Raw genomic sequence first — 20,765 nt, 5'->3', positions numbered from 1 at the left:
GCTGATGATTTTGGGAAATGACTCATTATTTTGGGAGGTGCCAGGTGTGGAAAACAGGATGGTCACACACACTTTTTCTGCCTGGTCAGCTTTTGCTGCTTTCCCAAACATCACCCTTGCCCTTTCTAGCTCCTGTAGCAGACTAGGGGCAGCAGGGGTCCTTGGTTGCTCTGGCACAGAGATGAGAGATGCAGAGTTCCCACCAAAGCAGGGTCTCCAGGGAAGAATAAAGACTCATACAATCTTTTAACTGTTCATAGTTTTATTCCAGCTCCGAGGTGTTCTGCACTCCTAGAGAACACCCTCATAGGAGTATTCATACCTTCACAACTGAAAATGAAGAAAAAACAGGTTAAAGGTGCAAAACATTCATCATTTCCAGAGTCTGACAATCTGTCATAATAATTCATCAAGTTGTTAATCTAGAACCAAAGAAGATGGTGACATTTGCTCATTTTGTTAGGTGTGTTCACATTGCCTGGAGAGAAAGCAGCCTGAATTGGAACCTTTAGTAATATGATGCTCTCTACTGTTTGGAGTAAGAATTACATAGTATTTATTCATAAAAAGTTTTTTGTTAGCATGTCCTATGGAGTGTCATCATTCATATTTTTAAATTGAAACGTGTCTTAAAAAATTATACATAAATTACAAAAATAACTGGTCAAACTAAAATATAAAAGCAAAGTAAGATTTAAAATACAGTCCCTTAAACCTATAAATAAATAGTCACAAAGTAGGCAAGCAAGAGGCAAAAACAAAACCACGTGCCTCACCTCAACTCAACTTTTATCCTAGTCCTGAAAATACATGTGTGTATTATGTCATCCTTAGGCAATATATTTTGCTTTGAAAAATCTGACAGTATAAACAGAAACCTGACCTCTAAAGCACCCCAAATCTCATTTTCTGTTTCTCAGCATGTGACACCCAGTTCTGGCCACATTACAGAAAGGAAGCTGTGAATCAACTGGTGACATTCCACAGAAGAGGTACTTAGCGTTGTTCTATCTAAGGAAAAGGAGACTGAGAAGAGCCATGGCAACAATCTTCAAACAGGTAACTGGAGAATGTAACATTATCCCTGTCCACTGTGGGCATGTTACAAGAAAGATTCAGACCAAGCACAAGGGAATACTTGCTATTAAAGTCAGCAAGCACTGGCATTGCCAGGTGAGCACTCCAATGTGGTCTTTAGGGACAGGTGCGGCACGCACGGCTCAGAAATTACCTAACCAGAGGTGGTCCTGTGTGAGCAGAGGATGGACAGAGCTGATGAAGTCTTCTGACATCGCCTTTGCCTCCTGCTTCATTGTGGCCAGAAAAAAACCCCAACAACTCACAGAAGCGCACTGGGAAACACCTTGTGTTTTCCAGCCTTCAAGGCAGCACTGCCACCCATGTCATGCACTCCCCAGGCACAACAACAGCAGGGGATTCATCACAATCTTTCGTGTAACAGCGTGGGAGCCCCTGGTGCCCCCATCCAGGCTGGGCTGCCCTCAGCACCTCTCCAGGCCTGCCCGAGAGCAGCCAGGGGCACAGGGACGAGGCCCCGAGGCGATCACGGGGGTGTGGGGGATCCAGAACCCCAGTGTGAGGGACCCATGACCCCGATGTGAGGGAACCATCATCCCAGTGCGGGGATCCATGACCCAAGTGTGACTAATCCAGGACCGCCGTGTGAGGGCTCCATGATCCCGGTGTCGGGATCCGTGATCCGAGTGTAAGAGCTCCGTGATCCCGGTGGGGGGATCCGTGATCCGAGTGTGAGGGATCCATGATCCGAGTGTGAGAGCTCCATGATCCCGGTGCGGGGATCCGTGATCCGAGCGTGAGGGCTCCATGATCCCGGCGTGGGAATCCCTTATCCGTGTGTGAGGGATCCATGCCCCCGGTGCGGGGATCGATGATCTGAGTGTGAGAGTGTCCTGATCCAAGAGTGAGGGCTCCATGATCCCGGTCCGGGGACTCCTGATCCAAGTGTGAGAGCCCCCTGATCCCGGTGAGGGATCCCTGATCCCGGTGCGGGGATGCCTGATCCCAGTGAGGGCTCCATGATCCCGGTATGGGATCCCTGATCCCGGTGAGGGATTCCTGACCCAGTGCGGGATCCCTGATCCAAGCATTACACATCCAGCTCTCCCCGATTCTCCGCTCCCGGCCGCCCAGCAGCCGCGGTGCTCCCTCTAAACCCTCCCTCCTCCTCCACAGCCGAGCCCGGAACCTTCGCGCGGTGAGGCGCGGTTTCCGGCGGGGCGGGCGGCGCGGACCGTGGTGCCCGGAAGCGGCTGCCGCTGCCCTTGCCCTCAGCGCGGCCGCGCTCCTGCGGCTCCCGGGCCGCTCCCGCTCCCTCCCGGCCCTTACCATGTGGCGGACGCGGGCGGCGGCGGCTTGGTAAGCGGGACGGGCCCCGGCGGGCCGCAGGCGGCGCAGCACAGCGGGTTGGTGGGGTGCGAGGTGCGGGTGCGAGTGGCGCAGGGCTGGGCCTGAGGCTGCCGCAGCCTGGTAGCCCCGGGCCGGGCTCTCTCCCAGCCTGCGGCTCCCCTGGGACCGGGGAAGGCGGTGCCTGTAGGAGGGGAGGGGGCTGCTTCTCCCGCATTCTCGCCATGGGGAGCTCGGGCTGCTGTCGTGTCCCGGCATTGTCCCTGCCAGCAGCTGCCTTGCGTCCCGCTTGTTTGCCACCGTTCTGCTGCAGCATTCCCGGCTGGAGCAGTGACAGGCACTGGTGGATAACAGCACGGTGTTCCTTGGCAAATTTTATAGAGTCATGGCATAGTTTGGGTTGGAAGGGGAACATGAATATCATCTAGTTCCTGCACCTATTTGGGAACAGCAGTAGGAAAATAAGCGTTGTCTCGTGCTGAGTGAGAAAGAAAATGCCACCGTGTGCTTTGTTGGGTTACATTTGCTTTGTAGTTACATGCATAGCCGCCCACTTACTTTGTGTTTTACAAGACATTTATAATCTCAGTGCAGTGTTGCAGGTTGCAGGCTGTAATCAGGCAGAGCCACTCGTGTCTGGAAGGATGGTTTTTGTTATTGTTAAAACCAACATAGCAGAGGCTTGAAATTTGGAACTCATTAAGTGCTCACTTAATAGCATTGTCCTGCCATCCTTTTCTATCTGGCTGTACTTTTCATTGGAGACCTCAAGGTGATTTTTTGGTCAGTATTCATCAGGAGACTTAGCAGCAGCAGGAGGAGGGAGGAAATAGAATATGGAAGTTTTTGTGTGATGGAGGAGTAGTGGGGCTTTTAATGAATTATAAGATTTCTGATTTTCAGCTGAGTTTGAAACATGCAATAACACTCAAAAGGAAGTTGTGAATTGAGGTTTTGCCAGACAACTTTAATGGAATTCAATTTTTCTTCAGTTTAAGCACACAGACAATGTTATAAAACACAACGTGTTCTAAAAGAAAAATCACAGAGAAGAAAGTTGCATAATATTGCACAAAATGCCTTTAGCCCCGGTGAAGATGAATAACAAGGAGTGACTGCTGTAGTATGTGCTACCACATGGTCTCTGCTGAAAAGAATCAATATCTGTGAAATGATAATGACTGCAAAACAAAATAATGAACAGCCCAGTCACTGGCTTGCTCTATACAGGATTTCACACCTTGATTTAAAAACCTGGCTTCAAAACTGGGAAATTAAACATTTCAAGTGTGAAGGCACTTTTGTATTGGTTCTGTTTGTAGTTAATTTCTGAGCCTTTTGTAATTCCATGTCCAAGAGGAGAAATGCTTTAGTGGTTTAGGAATTGTTCTGTTCCTGCTTATTAATCTCTTTCTAGGTTCTAAGTTTCATATTGCCAAAGCCCAGCCCTGCAGAGATGGTTTAGTATGGCAGCAAAGGTGTCCTCAGCCATAGGGACTTAGAAATGAGGACTGGCAGAGCAGTCCCTGGAGTTCCTTGACTGAGCTTCCCATTGCACTAAAGGAAATTTCTAAACTTAGATCATTGGCAAAATTGGTCTTTAAGAAAGAAAAATATCTGAATTCTGATTCCAAAAGCTCAATTTCTGGATTAAAAGTCCTTTTTATGACAAAGTCTTTCACTTGTTTGGACATTAAGAACTTGCCTGTCACCTCTAGTACATGAAAATCTCGAGGCAAAGAGCTGTATAGATCATAAAGCATGTTATTAGAAAGTGCTGTAGTATTGTCCACTAAGTATGATTCACTTGTTCTTGTTAAAATCTGTTAATTTTAAATGTTTTAGGATTGTGGGATTAGTAATTTGCCATTTCAATGATACAAAGCTTTTTTTTTTTTTTTTTTGTCCCATTTGGAACAAGATGCACTTGATAATATTGGAAACCTTGAGAAAGGACAAGGTTTCATTTCAACTTTCAAAATTTCATGCCTGTAATTTCACTCATAGTACACAAGTTTTATTCCAGACCATGTGTTTGCACAACACAGGCAGGTTTGATTAGGCTCCTGTGTTTTAATGTGTGCTTTTCATGGCTGAGTTCTGCTTTCAGACTCAAATTTTCCAGACTTTTCCCTCTTAAATCTGAATTTCTTCATGAAAGCATCAATGCACATGGTGCAGCCACCTCCAGAACTCATCTTGTCTATGCATGACCCAAGACAAAACCACAATCTTGTAATCCTAGAACCACAACAAGTGAAAGGAACTGAAAGGTGTCATTAAGCACATGGTTGGCCTAAATAGGACAAATGTATTCTACAAAGAATTTTTTCTGTGTATTGGGTTTTTTAAAAGTTTGGAAATCCTCTACTAACTTAATGTTTTCTAGGAGTTTATTCACAGAATAAGACAGGCCGAACTTGTATGTTTTCTTGTATGTTGGAAGTGTTTTGTGGACTCTTTAGCCCAAACATGCTTTACCACACCTGTTACCTGCCTTACTGCAGTGTGAAAGTTAAATGCAATCCATAACAGACTTCAGAACTTGTAGTGAAGGTTTTGTGTCTGTAACCACTAGAAATACTATACCCATTAACAATGTTTGCAGCTTTTTATTTTCCTCATAAGTATAGCAGTAGTGGCTGGAAAATGTGGCTTCAAGGTGATGTAATAAGATTATCTGTAACCAGCTGAAATATAATGTGGATTGCTTCTAAAGAGGTTTTTGATTTAATGGTGTGTTGAAGAAATCAGCTGAAGTTTTTATTTCTTTCTTTTAGTGTCATCTGCCGGAGCCTAGCGAACAGCAGCTGTGGAATAAAGAGAAAATCACCGCTTCAAAACCTGCATCTTGTTTCCCGCAGTGTACATCATCCCTACTACCCAAGTGCAAGGTTCCAGAGACCTCCCCTAAGGATATCCATCCAGCAGTTCTCTTCTCTGAATCGTCTTCCCCTTCACAAAACAAAACTTTTGAATGTCAAACATGGGTACCAGTCCCACAGGAACTTTTGGCTGGCCAGATTGGCCTCTAGGCTTCTCAGAGTTCGCTATCTCATCTTAGGATCTGCAGTAGGAGGTGGCTACACAGCTAAGAAGGTATTTATCTCTGGAAGCTACTTCATGCATTTTGTCTTTGCTGTTACATACTTCAGAACAGAAGTTCTTGTTATAGCCACAAAAATATGGAATGCCATTGCTTGGTTAACTGATGATAATAAAGAGGAGTGAATATGGAAAACATTGTTTAGGAAACTGCTATAGATCTTAGAAAATCAAAGTACTACTCATAGCTAAAGATGGTGGGTTAGTATGTTTTATGTGTAGGCAGTAGTTGCTCATATACTTCTCTATGCACATTTCTTTTTTCTATTTCTACCATGATTTTTCTCCTTTCTCTGTCAGACATATGAGCAGTGGAAGGACATGATACCAGATCTCGAGGATTATAAGTGGATTGTTCCTGACTTCATTTGGGAGCTTGATGAACTTGTTGACATCGGTATCACAAAGCCATGATGTTTCTCTGTCTAAAGACTGGCATGTGTAAAACTTAACATAGGAATGTAGGTCCTCAGGGCCTCACTCCAAGAGTAGCTTTTCAGCTGTAATTTGAGTGGGCTTTTATTTTTGGAGTTTGATGTGTGTTTCACCAAAGAATTTGTATCAGTGTGTTTGTAAAAAGAAAGTAAGCTCTGCTTAGCATGGATATTCCCTAATGCATCCTTTCATTTGAGAATGTTCTTGGTCCTTTCATAAAGCCATATAGTCCCATTAGTCTCCCAGAAAGGAGAGTTGCAGTGTGATCAAGGGGACTCACACAGGTTTTGGTAGCATTATGCAGAAATTTTTTTCTTTCTATATGATTGACTTACAAGTGAAGGTATAAATAGATAGTAAAAAATATGTGTGAGTAAAAGACAAGTTGAAAATGCAGAATAGCAAACCTGCCTATCCACAAAATTATCTTGAAGATAGAGAAGAAAAGAAAGTGAAAAATATAGTCTTGCTTTCCTGAGCCTTCAGGTTGCAGTAGAGTCTTTTGTGTATTTTTAGATGAAAGACAGAAATCTGAAAATCAAGCTCAGACTTGCATTTTGTATGCAGGGTAGAAATGTGATGATCTTTAAAAAAAAAAAAAAAAAAAAGATTTTACTGCCTAGAATGGTAGAATGCTTTGGATTGGGAGGGACTTACAGATGTTTACTTCCAGCCTTGATGCCATGTGTGAGAATTGCATAGGTAAATGCAGAGATTGAAAACTCATACAAGTTTTTCTTGTTCTTACTGCAAATGGACACTACATTTTTATAGTACTTTAAAGGTAATGATTTTTATTTTAAGGATCACAAAATTGGCTTGTTTATGAAATTGAAAACTAAGCTTTTCTTAAAAAGATTAAAGGCATGAGCATAATTACAGTTTCATGTAACTTTAAAACATCCTCTACAAAGTAAGTGAAAGGATATTGTATGAAATGTGGTAAAATGTAGCAATAAGTTTTCAGCAGTTATAAAGTACCTGAGGCAGCCAACTTATCAGGAAGTTCAAAGTCTAAAAAAGCAAGTGGTTTTTCAGATCTGATAGTCTTTCCCAACAGTAGTGGGGGGAGGTGCACGTGGAGAGAAACTTCTTCGTACTTGTTTAAAAAAAATTTTAAAGCCATATCCTGAAACAGTTGCTAGGTTTTATAGCCTAAGACTTTTTTTTTCCAAAAATAATAGAAAAAAGCCCAACTCACTAACTGTTGTATTGTTTTCCTAGAAAAACTTCTCAAAGCCCTCCCTGATGCAGATGACCTTGCCAAACTTATGCCTGACTTTGAAAAGATTGGAGAGAGCCTTGCTTCACTGAAAGGATTTCTTTCTCCTGGTGAGAACAAATTTTCAGCTAAGTTTTAATTTCAAAAGCTGAACCTATTTGATGATGAGGGTGTAGGTATGTCCTTAGATGCTAAAACAAAGCAGATCCTGGAAATGTTTGTGTTTGCATTGAATATCTCTTCTGAAAGAGTTGTGGACACAGGTAAGTGTGATGTATTTTTAAAAGCGAGAATTCTGGTAACAAGTGCAGAGAACTATAATATGAAATTGAATAAAAAACTTCTGTTCAGCTTCAACAACTTCTTCAGCTTGAAAGCTCAATTCTTCAGTGAGTCAGAGAGAAGCTGGTTGTGTCCAGCTAGAACTTGGTGAGAGTGTCACTGGACAGTAGCAATATCACAGCTGTTACAGGAGAAAAGAGTTGGATTGTTAAGAGTGAAGGTTCTTAATGTTGCAACTGTGTGAAATAGGGGATTTGTAAGAAAGGTATTCTGGATTGAATGATGTTTTCCATCTAGTTCTGGACCCAGCAAAGCTTTCTTGGAGATTTAGGTTAGGTGGGGCAGTGTTTCAAAGGAGCAGGTGAGTTCCAAATCCTTCAGAAAAGGCGTGGGGATGGTTTGTCTATTCATTGTATCCAGGCAGTAGGAGGCTTAATGTATCTGTGAGGGGTTATATCATTGTTCTAAGTGTGTTTGAAAATATTTTCATATCAGTGTGCATAAGAAGTGTGGTTTTGTTTCTTTGAAATACTGTCAATGGCAGAACTAATTAATTAATCTTACAAATGCAGCAAGAATCTAAGTAAGGGCCAAGTTCAGCAGAGTGACAAGTAGATTACAATCTCCTATGTATTCTGGCTGTTTAAAATTTTAACAGTTTAAAATTGTGTTGTTATTGACCAACAGTGAGATGTCACCAATTTCTTGTTATCATACTCACACTGGCATAATGGCCATTTATGATTGTGTGGTCCTCCAAATGAAACAAAGATCCCTCATCTTTATCTTGCATTTTGTTTTGTGTCTATAATTTTTATTTCCCCTCTTCTGCTGATTTTTCACAGGTTACAATTTGGTTAGTGAAGTCATAGGAGCTTCTGATCTACTTCTGTTGTTAGGTGTGTAAAAGCCCTTTTTCCTGCCTTTAACCTGCCTTTTTACAGCAAACTGTTAAACCACTACTATACTAAGAGGAGTGAATATCAATATAAATACAGCTATTTACAGCAACTTAATATGGATTTATAAAGACTTTCCAACTATTTTTAGAATACTTCATAGAATCACAGAATCACAGAATATGCTGAGTTGGAAGGGACCCATCAGGATCATCGAGTCCAACTCCTGGCCCTTTTCAGGGATATCCTGAGAATCCCACCCTGTGCCTGAGAGAGGTGTCCAAAAGCTTGTTGAGCTTGGTGCTGTGACCAGATCCCTGGGGAGCCTGTTCTAGTGCCCAGCCACCCTCTGGGGGCAGAACTTTTCCTGCCTAGGTCCTCCCCTGTGGGAATGAATGGTTGATGTATCTCTGCCACAGTCTTTAGCAGATGCTTTTTATTTCAGGCTTGTTCCAGAAGCTTCTTTTGAAAACCTGTCATTACAATAGGAAAGGTTTTTTTTCTCATTACAGTAACATCAGTGGATTTTGTATTATCCTTCTTTCTCAAAAACTAATTCTGCAATATTTTGAGAACTTTTAATAGTCTCACTGAAGCTCCCTGCTCCCTTGTGTTATAATTAATCTGCGTCATAAACTAGATATAAAATTTTCAGATGAGTTTTTAACTGAGTTTCTTCTTCAGTTTCTTAAGATGAATTTTTTTTATAGGAACTTTAAAGATTATTGAATTACTAACTCATAGAGGTTGAAGCTTTAATTTTCTAGTAACTGTAGTTTGAGATTTTAAGTGCCTTTTGCATCTTATTATTAGTTTCTGTAATTGTGTCCTAGGTTCCCCAGGAGAAACAGCATTCCGGGCTACTGACCAGGGATATGACAATGACAAGCAGTTCAAGAAGGTAATTACTCACTTGCAAACCTGAAATTGTCTCTATAAACAGGTATTTATGGTTTGAAAGTGCATCAGTAGCCCATTGCAGAAGTTCATCGGAAGCAGCTTGAAAAGTATTTATTGTTGAATATTAGTTCCGAATGCATTACTGCTTTTTAAATATAAAATTATTGTGGGGATAATAAACATTTTGGTGTAAGGAACTACAAGGCAGACATGAATATGTTTAATAATTGCATTATTAAGAAAATTGGTCTGTTATAAGAATGTGATTTTAGGTATTGTATGTGCATTTGCAATTTTTCAGGGCATGATCTCCATGGCACTTGAGTTTATAACTTATTACTGAAGTTGGTTTAGATGTTTATTTTTTAGCATTTCTGCTTCAAACTCATTTCTGTTGACATTTTCATAGTTTTAATTTTTATTTAAGTATTTCTGCCTTAAAGAATTTCCATTTCTTAAAGTAGTCTGTTTTTTACTTTCTTTATCTAAGTAAAGCATACATCATATTTTTGTTACTATTTTCTGGAAAATAATGTTACTGTATTTTCGTAACCTAAAGTTTTAGCACTTTTTTTCTTGAAGTCAAGAAGGTGAGGTTTATTTTTTTGTTTTCATGAACATTTCTGTAAATTCCTAAATTGTCATATTGCTCATTCTTTAAAGGCTTTTATTTTTCTTGTGTATGTTTTTAAAAGTTGTTTTACAAAAATGGAAGGAAAACAATATATATCAGGGAATTTGTAAATGATCATATAGTTATTTTTGAACTGAAATATTCTGAACTATAACTGGGGCTTTTCCATAAACAACTTTTCTGTATATGCAGGCATGTATACATTTATTCTACATTAATTCTGCATGGTAACATAGTGAAACATGTACAAAGCTCAGATCTTACAACCATTTTCCCCCCTGTAGAACACTGATGGATTTTTACACAAGAATTAACCTAGCTTTTTATTTCCCCTTTGTCTGTAAACTGTCTATGTTTTTCTCCAGAGTGATTGCTTTGCACAGGTTTCACTGTATAAATCTTAAAGAACACTTTACTATTGATTTGTGAAGAAGTGGCCATCTTAGTTTATTGTCTCTGATGACTGAAATAACTGACACTTCTATTGAATACTAGTAATATCATTAAAACTTGTTATGATCCTGTGGTTGTTTTGGATGCAGGGATATCTGCATTTTAACTTTGACTGTGGTGTGGAAAATATCACCAGATTAAATTAATATGATTAAGAAAATTTTGTCTGGTCTAATGATTATATCTGATAAGAAACTGTTAATTTACTAATTAATGTGATCAGTTTGTACAGAATATTTCAAACTAGGCACATATGAATCCCTAACAGAGCATAATCACCAAGTTTGTTTGCAGGCAAAATTATTACTTTCAAGACAATGGATAAGATGGCCTTTTTGCATTCAATGCTTAGCACTGCCAACCATGGCTAGTTTAAGAGCTGTGATTGTATGGGTTCATAAAGTGATTGTATGGGTGCTGTAGTATGATACTCAATGTGCCTGATGAGAGATGGTTTTCTTTGTTTTGTTGTGAAGAGATTGGTAACTGATAAATCTAGAAATTATTTGTTTGGAGGAATTTTCTGAAGAATTGTTACAGGATGTGATCCTCAGACAGGTCTCTAAAAGCTTCCAGTAGACTGAGTGAGAAGCCAGTAGTTTTGCAAAGTAACTTTAAGAGAATGAAAGATGTCCCAAACACATTAGCTAACAAGAAGCAGTACAGCCTGATTTGGTGTTTATCTCATAATCTCTCATTTAATCAAAAAGTACAATATTTTTAAAAGAGAATTTAACTAAAATTACTGGAGTGTTCAGATAAGTAGTTTAAGTATGTGGCATCTAAATCTCTTTTTACCTGAATTAAATAAGAAATTTTGTTCTGGGAGAAAGAAGAGCAAACATAGTTACAAAAACTACAGTCTACAGTGAAATAGAAGTACTGTATTTTAAGTGAGGAACTAGTTGAGGCTTCTACTTGAAACAGCTGTGTTACCTTCTTAGGTCATCTTGCACTGTTGTGTCTCCACAAAAATTTTCTTTAAGAAATAGTTTCCTCTTAAAGCAGACAAATTCCAAAGCTTAACCTTTACCATTAAAGAAAACTTATAGTGATTATAGCTGTGATGGAGTTGGATTGAAGACTGTGACTCAGGTCTTGGTGTGGGGCTTAGAGTCCTTTCTCTGCTCTGCTTCTGTGGTACTGTGGAGACCCTGCTGCTCCCAGGAGCAGTTGCAGTGTGTGATTGTCTCACCCAGCCTGCACAGGGTCACCTTCAGCTGGTGTAAGGAGCTGCACAAAATCCCACAGCCCCTGACCACAGCTGCTGCTGGAGAGTGAGAGAGACTTGAGTAAGGACTGTCACTCACATGGATTTAATTTTTATCATTTGTTTTCTGTTTTGTTCTTCCTTGCAACTTATGCAATAAAATTTCCATAATTTTCTCTTTTATTAAGAGTGCTATTATATTCTCAGCTTAATTTCCAGTTTCATGTTATAGATGCTCTGGATAAAATTGTTACCTTTATTCAAATTCTTAAAAATTAATCTCTTTACCTATCTTCCTTTGTATTCCTTTTAAAATAGTCATACTCAGATCTAGTGCAGTATATTAACTTTTAATACAAGATAATAGGGGATGGGAGAAGTTTAAAGAATACACAGTAACAATGTCAGGGTTTGTCCCAATATGTTATTCCTTACCCTTTACATGGTTTCTTTGACAATGAAAACAATAATGTAATGGCTGTAAAGAACTTGATTTTTGAAATCACATTAATTGATTGGTGTTGATTTTTCTAGCAAAAATTCTTTAAAGGACAGGTTGATTTTGGTGGAGGGGCATGAGGTGATAGTGTCCAATGACAGAGAGATATCAATATTTTTGTGTCTTGGTATATGCCAGCTGGGGTACTGTGTGTATAGTTCTGTGCTATTTAAAGTTCCTAATTTTTTTAATGTTAATTTATCTTTTAATCTAAAACAGTAAATTAAGATCTAAAATATAAAGGAAATAATAATGTAATTATTGATTGTAACATTATCTTCTTTGTATCTATCAGAGAAGTCTTTTAAATGACATAATTTTTTTATTTGAATATTTTATTAAATGGTGTGACTGTAGTTGCAAATTATTCTTGTCATACTTTATTGTGGAATAGGAGTCATGGGTACCAGATGTCTTTGAAAGGAATTGCTGATTAAATAATTCGATTTGGTGACTTCAAGCTTCTGTTACTTCCTGTTTAAATGCTGAAAGACCTTCATGGCAGGTTTTGTTCAGTGTTTTTTCTTGTATTTTCGGGCCCATAGCATAATGTTGAAAGGGAATGTGTTGGGTCATACTCAGAGTTTCCTTGTCTGCAAAATATAATTATTGTTCTTCTAATACTAAATGAGCCATGAGGCTTCCTCTCCTTGCTGCTGTGTAGGAATCAAATCTTTTGCCTGAGTTCCTGGCTCAGTTGCTCATCTGGCATTAGAGGCATTTATTAAATCTGAAAGTGTTTTAGTAAAACACAAGAAGATTTTTCTGTGCTTCAAATTATACAAATCACTGTTTAGCAAAGGCTTATATTTGGTCATTTGATTGTGTCTCTCCTTTAATCCATTCTCTTGTGTTGTTTATCCTTATGTGTACATGCCTGTGTGTCTATTTCATGCAACAAATGTATACCTTGATGGTGGATGTCTTGAATTCTTACACCAAAGTTCTGTTTCAGAGCTTGTTTTGATTCCTGAAGTACATTTTTGAAACATTTCATTTCACTGCATGTTTTCTTAGAAGATGTAATATTTTTTTAAAAGAAATTTATTTAAATTGTTCATTAATATTCTTCTCTGCATTCTCTGAAATAAACAGTTCATAAGCTTCTGGTAGAGGCTGGCATTGTATTTCTCAACCAATTTTGAAAGACAGCTCATCATTATAGGATTGTTTGATGTGGAGGGAGAAGAGAACTAAGCTTTGTGGAAATGCTGAATGAGTAAAAAAATAAGCATCAAGTTTTAGGAAGTTTTGGAATGATCAGGAAGAGTTATGACAGCATGAATTTAAATTGCAGTGTGTTATGGAAGTGTAGAGGGAGCTTTTTCTTTTTATTATGCTTAAGAAATTATTTTTCTTCTGCTAGTTTTAGAAAGTTAAGTACCAACCAAAAATCATCTTTTTATAAACTGTCTGTATTCTTTAGGGTATTTTTGCTTTGTTTTTATTCTTAGCAAAACTTTTACTGACAAAGCTGAACGGAACAGATTGATAATGTTTTAAAGCTGAGATAGTTACAGATGGATTTTTTAAAATATTTAGATGCTTAGTTAAAGTTGAATATAATTGTAAAATGTAGCTAAATGTTGGTTGCTTTGTTCTGCCTGGATTTGCAACGTGCATGGTTTTGCTGACTCTATCCACTCCAGCTAGCAAGAGATCTTGCTAATGAAATTTCACTTGCATTTGAATTGACCCGTTCATTCCTGTTTTTCATCTGTCTTTGTGTCATGCCTTTTGGTTTAACTTTGTTCTCCTTACACCCCAAATTTTTCCTCTCCTTTTTATTATAAACTCCCGGCAGGGCCTGCTTGGGGAGCTCATTCTGTTACAACAGCAAATCCAGCAGCACGAGGAGGAAGCACGCAGAGCCGCTGGCTTCTCTTCCCAGCAGAAGCGCAAGGTGATGCCCTGAGGGACAAAATGTTCTGCATTCACTCTAATCCAATACTTCAGCTCTCTGCATTTGAGCTAGAAAAATCTTACTAATTAAATCATGGATGCAAGTAATTGGCCAACTTCGCTACAGATGGGTAGTCCTGTTTCAGTTTAACCAAGTTGCATTTAAAGCATGATGTTAAAAGCAAAACAGGTACTTTGTGTCGCTTTGAAATTGTATTATCTCTGCCTCTATAAAAAGTGTTATTTCAAGTTCAAACATTAAAAATGCATTTAAGGAAAGTACATGAATGAAACCTGTTTACTGTTGCTTGTTTCTGGTAACTCTGTCTTGTAAGAGTGTAGCTATTTACAGGGAATATATTTCTGGGAGTTTTTGTCCCCTGCTTTATACTGTTGCCAATCTGAAAATGACAGCAACTCCTTAGTAATAATTTTGCACAGACAATTGAATGCTGCTAATAACAGTATCTACTGTCTATTCATCAGTGGTAGTCCCTTGTTTGTTCTCCATCTTAAAGCAGAATTTTTACTGATTTGTTGCGCTTGTTGAACATCTGTACTTCTCTTTACTTATTTAATTTAAGCTCTGATCATTTTGTTAATTATTATATGACTGATTGGAAATCCCTCTTAAATTTGGATGTTTTAGTTGTCTGATCTGTTGCAATCTGTAATTCTTGACCACGTTGCTTTGTTGGCTGCTTTTGTGTCTCCTTAAAAACTTTCTGATTAGTCGTACTTCTCAGCAGCTTTGGAATTGAGCACTGAATACAGAACACGATCTTCTGTACATCTGAAGATAAATCCCACAGAAAGAGAAATGCTCTAAATATTAATTAAACTTTTAGGCATATTTGCATAGCTGTAATTGTCATGCTTTTGAGTCCATCAACAGAGGAAAACTGTTCTCTGAAAGTATAGTAGTACTTCAGTGTTTTACTTTCTTGCCATGTTATTTTATATGGTTTGCAGTTACAAGCTCCCTTGTCAAATTGTATACAGTTTATTGAGAGAGCTAAAGTATGGAATAATAGATTTAAGTAATAATAACATGTATGAACACATAAAAATTGCTGGAGAACCAATGCAATACTTGATATATAAAAATTTATCAGCCTAATAAACACATTCAGGGAAAAAATGAGCTTGATACTACATTTCTTTATGATGGAGATTCTCCTTTTTAGTACTGTGTTGCAACTAATTCCACAATTCCCAAGCTGTGAAGAAACTGCAAGGGCTGTCTTTGTAAATGTTTTCCTGCCCTCCATGGCAGGTACTCTGTGTTTTCATAGGATTGAAAGTCTACCTTCCTTTGCATATGGAAAATTTTCACTTAGCATTCAATGTGCTGTTTGGCATACATGCCTTAAGACAAAGAATGAGTCATGTTTGTCAAACTAACTTTTATTTTTTAATCAATTTGAAAGAGATGGTAAACTCTTTTCTTTAATATCTTGATATGATGATATGGGTCAAAGAATCCAATTATTGATCCACATTCTCTTTTGGAAGAACAAATTGTGACTGTCAATGAAATAAGTCATTGCAGACCCTTCTGATAGGGCATAAACTAACCCTTTTTGTTTTTTAACTGAGTGTCTTGCTTGCATGTCTATAATAAAACATGGTATTTTTATTTCAGTTCTTTAAAGTTTTGTTGCCTAATTTACTTGCATATTTTTCCATTTTAATTTATTTACTCAGTATTAAATCTACTGCAGTTGTAAATTGAGTAACAGTACAAACCATCTCGCAATCAGGAGAAGATACTAAAAACAAAAGTTTAATCTTCTCTTGTTGATTTTTTTGAGGGGGGGCAGCCTGTTAAATATTTAGTAATAAAATTGTTTACCACTGCACTGTGCATGGCTGCGTGAATGTATTTTGTCTGGGCCTTAATATTTTCATTTGAATTATTGGAAATTGTTGTAGTTCTGTACATAATCAGTTTAAAATTATTTGCAGTGAACAGATATCTGTGTGCAAGGGCTCTTCATTAAAAATAAGTCTCCAGCATCCTTTTCTCATAATTCTTTATGGTGGCATTGGGAAAAGAGGGAGTAATCTTGAGTTGCAAATCATATTGAACTGGATTAAACAAATACTCAGGTACCTATAGAAACATACTGTAATAGTTGATTTGGGGGGGGAGGGAAGGATAGAAATCAGTCTTATGTGACTGTTAGTACTTCAAATTGATACCTTAGCTTTTATGGCAACTTTAAAATTTCTAGCAATATTTTAGACTACATGTTCAAAAGACTGTATATACTAACTTTGAAATCACACCTGCACCAAGCACTGAGGCAAAGGCATCATTCTAGAGCTGTTCGTTGGTTTTGGCACAACTTATCTAAAGTCCTTGTTAGAATTAATCATCAGTGCTAGATGATTCTTTGCTTCAGATCTCACAACAGGAGGCTGTGCAGTGTTTTGTTTTTCTGCATTGAACAGAAGCATCAGCCCACACACACCATGCCCATGGTTGGAGAGGTCTGTAGGGAAGCACTTCAGAGGTGCATCATGGCCCCACAAGTCCTCTGAGAAAATGTTACCTCCTTTGAAAGTCTGCAGCACATGGAAACACTTTGTTTTCCTTTTCTTTCCTAAATTTTCTTGCTTCTTTTGGCTCTGTGCATCACTCTCTTTGCATCCTGTTTTTATTTTCCCCTAATATCTCTGAGGTGTTGGAGGCGTGTATGTATGTAAATATATATTTACATATAGCAGCCTGTAGCTGCATGCATCAAATCCTCTGTTCAACTAACCCTGTTTCTGATGTACTTTTGCTACCACTGAACTAATTAACAGCAATGAAAAGTTAATTTACAGCCTTTTGTCTTTGCTCTTTATGAAAGAAAATAATGGCGGTAAGATGGAAGTGTCAGCTTGGATTTCTTTCTATAAAGTGCAGACACAATTCTCAGGCTTAACAGCTAAATGATAGTGAGCACTATGAATACTTGTGGATTATAATTCTTGTTTAGTCTGTAACAACTCTTGTAAAGTTTTAGTAATGGAATTAATTTATGTCTAAATAACAGCTGTCCTCTGCATATTAGATAATATACTCTTTCTCATCTGAAGCCAACTTGAGTTGTAAATGTCACATGGGCTTTATCACATGAACTTTACTTAAATATTGACAGATTCAATAATTGTTTAGGTTACCATTTTTTCTAAATTGAATATTTTATCAGTCGACCATTAGATTTTGTTGTTTGTAAATATTTACGTCATAAGAATTTGTATTCCATCATTAATGCTTTTTGCCTTTGTGTTAGTAAAAGGGGATTGTTTAAAACAACTGTTTACTGCATCTTGATGAACACATTTTAGGAACATTTGGCTTAAAATGTTTCTTAGTGCTTGATCTTACTACATTAATTCCTTGAATCTCAAGATGTCTTGTAGTATAATATCCTAATTTTTCTAGTTTCAATGTAATTTAAATAATTTTGAAATAACCCTTCAAGACTGTCCTGCCTGTCTAAAATGTATGAAGTTGTGTAGCATGTTTAGAATTCTGACAAACAAATAAGAATGAAATAAGAATGCTTTATGAATATTCATAAATAGTGAATACTCACCTGAAAGTATTTTCTGTAGTAAACAGGTGTTCAGTGATTTTATCACATTAAGATGATGTTACTTCAGAAAGTGGATATACAAGATCCTGAGAGTTTGGCCACTAAAACTATATTTAGTTCAGTGGCCTGAAATCTCAGCACTATATGAAGCTGCTTTTCCTTAAGCCCACTTTCCCACTGTTAAGTCTTGAAGTGTTAATTTCTACATTTGCATGTACTGAAATTCAGACAATTCTTTGATGGAAAGCTCCTGTTGCAGATGGGGCTTTCCATCAGCTTTAAATTTCAAATGCTAATTGAAGAATTTTACTTGCTGTAAAATGCATGTCAAGTCACTTTTCTTATGTGGAATGAAACTTCCAATTCATAATTTGGTTACTTACATTGCTTAAACTAAACAAGTGATGGTAGCCATGGTTATTTTTCTTTGTAGGTTTCTGACAAAGAGAAGATTGATCAACTTCAAGAAGAACTACTACGCACTCAGGTGACTTTTCTGAGTTATTGTTGCCTTAAGTAGTGATTTATGTGTAGCAGACTCAGATTTACTAGACAAAAGCACACCTGAAGTATATTTGGTAAAAATGCAGTGCTTTTTTCAGTCTCTGAATGTATCAATGCAGAGTCCCCTGTGTTGGCAGAGAGCAAAGGTCAATCTAGTCTGTTCTTCTCTGACAATGACTTACAGAAAGCAAGACCTCATTGCAACCAAGTTTTAATCTCACCTTGATAGGCCAGACAGAACTAGTTATTTGTTAGATTTTTTTTCAGGGATGATGCACATTAGTCATATTTGTCAATGTTTGGGTTTTCTTGCTCACATTAATGTACAATTAATCTTTTATCTGTAGGCTTCTAAACTGATTGGCTCTTTGGCTCAGCTGTATTTTATAGGGGCTTTCCTAACTTCATGATATATTTGCTAGTTTTGAGTGCATTTATTACTTACATTTTTTTAATAACATATTGAATTTTTATTTTTTTTAAGTACGCTCAGGCCAAATACATTTCCACATTGTAGACAAACATTTTCAGAGCAGATATCAAAACTATATACATCTCTCATCTTCAGAGTACCGCTACAATCTCCTAAACAAGGCTAAGCTGGTACAGTTGTCTCAGTCTGAGATTTTATGCTGAAGAAAGGGTCTAAACAAGGCTTGCCCATTTTGATTGAATGGCCAGTTCCCAATGACACTGATTTCTGTCTGATTCCATATGTGTAGCTTCTTTGAAAATGATGCTTAAGATGCTTTAATATTGATCTTTGTGTCCTGAGGTTTGAATAGTGTGCTCTTATAAAAACTTTTGAACCAAATGGCTTGCACTGCAAAAAATAGTCATTCTGACACTCTTCTCTTAGTGACCTTGTATTCTTAGTAACTAGTGATCATGAAGGTTTCTATATTTCTGAAAGACCTGCCTGAAGGATTTTAAGTTTTTCATAGGTAAAACTTTGCTCATGTGAATCTATTACATCCATAATTATACAAATATGTTTGTACTACTTTTTATAGCTCAAATACCAAAGAATGCTTGAGCGATTAGAGAAGGAGAACAAAGAATTGAGAAAATTGGTACTGCAAAGAGATGACAAGGGAATTCATCAGAGGAAGTTAAAGGTATGTGTTACAAAACCACATTGAAATATAATTACACCATATTTTCCATTATGCTATTCTAAATTGCATTTGTTAATTCATATATAAACTTCTAACATTTGTTTTAGAATATCTCTGTTAATTTTTTGAGTCATTGGGACTTTCATACATCTTTTATTCTTTAACCATATAACTTTCGGAGGTGGCTTCAATTGAAAACCATGAAGGGGTTACCATGTCTAACTAAATAACTTACCTAAGAAATTGGGAAATGTGGCTTGGTTTTTCATGTAGCCTGACTGTATTTTCAGATAATCTTGCTTCCAACTCTTTTTGCACACACAGTCTGATACCTTTGTGCTTTGTCATGGGTCTCATTGAGTTTGGTAGGAGTAAGTTATGGGGTCAGGGAACATAATTTAATGACTGTATAAATCCAGTGAGACTAGCTTTTGTTTTTGTCTGCCAACATCCTGAGCATTTTAAAAATAGATGTTTTCTGCTTCTCTGTGTGATTTCTTAACCTGTATGGATATTGTTCTTTCCTCTGGGAAGGGAAAGATGAATCTTACTTGTGCGTAAGTTTGATAACTCTGTATCCTTGTTAATGTTTATTGTTCATCAAACTAAATAATTGTAGATGTTTGATGGAAGAAACTCAATTTAGCTTAACCTGAAAGCTGCAAAGTTTGCACTTCGTTGTTCTCTTATGCTGTACATAGGAGCGTTCATTTTCCCCCTTCATCCACAGGAGTCAGGAAGTCACTTTACTTGGTAATGTATTTCATAGAACAAAGATAGCTGCAGTATAGACAGCTGTGGTTTCAAACCATCAGGAGAAAGTAAAATCATTTTTGCACAAATTTACAGAAGTAGTCTGAAACTTCTGTTCTCTTATTTGGCTGTGTTTTCTCTGTGCACTTATTTTTTTGTAGAAGTCCTTGATTGATATGTATTCTGAAGTACTTGACATCCTGTCTGATTATGATGCCAGTTATAACACTCAAGATCACCTACCTCGAGTAAGTAGATAACAAGTTCAATGACTTCTATTGAAACACCAGTTTTACAATTAAATAGAGCATTTCATTATATTCCAGAATAATCCAGAGTTAGTGCTTGGCTATTTTCTTGTAACTCCACCTTTTTGCTTAAGGCATGTCTTTCATTTTAAAAGCAATTAGATATTTTTGAAAATAACAAATTTAACCATGCTAAGCCTGTTTTGGTTCTTAGATAAACCCTGTCTAGATTCAGTTACTGCTGCTGTGCTCGGGTTTCCATTTTAAATGGAAATGGCTAATGTTGATAGAGATGCGTGTCTTCCTAGTCAGCTTTTATCTAAACTTCCAAAATATCCTTCCAAAAGCCAATGTCTGTTTAAACTTTCACTTAAGGTGGTGGTGGTTGGAGACCAAAGTGCAGGAAAAACCAGTGTGTTAGAAATGATCGCCCAGGCCCGCATATTCCCTCGAGGGTCTGGGGAGATGATGACACGTTCCCCTGTCAAGGTAAGGAACATCCTCATCTCTGAATCAGCATTTGCTGTGTTGTTCTCCCTCTGATTATGACAAGCATTCATGGGCATAGGTTTATAAAATGGCCTGGAAGCAAGGGAGTTGTTTCAGCCAATGACAAGAGCTCT

The 20,765-nt window shown here is 37.7% G+C and overlaps 1 protein-coding gene across 4 annotated transcripts in view; it reads left to right on the top strand.

Moving 5' to 3' along the window:
• The first annotated feature begins 2,290 nt into the window (after positions 1-2,290).
• The window catches only part of OPA1 (OPA1 mitochondrial dynamin like GTPase), a 49,490-nt gene continuing 31,015 nt past the window's right edge, over positions 2,291-20,765 (top strand). Inside the window, exons 1-11 of one of the 4 annotated variants that reach the window (XM_063167000.1) lie at positions 2,291-2,397; positions 5,166-5,484; positions 5,791-5,887; positions 7,150-7,257; positions 8,275-8,328; positions 9,162-9,229; positions 13,829-13,927; positions 17,953-18,006; positions 19,037-19,141; positions 20,056-20,142; positions 20,518-20,631. In XM_063167000.1, coding sequence (XP_063023070.1) covers positions 2,369-2,397; positions 5,166-5,484; positions 5,791-5,887; positions 7,150-7,257; positions 8,275-8,328; positions 9,162-9,229; positions 13,829-13,927; positions 17,953-18,006; positions 19,037-19,141; positions 20,056-20,142; positions 20,518-20,631 — 1,134 coding nt within the window. In that variant the 5' untranslated portion in view covers positions 2,291-2,368. The remainder of the gene's footprint in view (positions 2,398-5,165; positions 5,485-5,790; positions 5,888-7,149; positions 7,258-8,274; positions 8,329-9,161; positions 9,230-13,828; positions 13,928-17,952; positions 18,007-19,036; positions 19,142-20,055; positions 20,143-20,517; positions 20,632-20,765) is intronic. The other 3 variants (XM_063167002.1, XM_063167001.1, XM_063167003.1) reach the window with 3 other exon arrangements.

The sequence above is a fragment of the Melospiza melodia genome, chromosome 12, assembly GCF_035770615.1.
Source record: "Melospiza melodia melodia isolate bMelMel2 chromosome 12, bMelMel2.pri, whole genome shotgun sequence".
Lineage (NCBI taxonomy): Eukaryota > Metazoa > Chordata > Aves > Passeriformes > Passerellidae > Melospiza > Melospiza melodia.
Note: the sequence above shows the minus strand (reverse complement) of the source record. Positions and strands in the feature narration are given on the sequence as shown.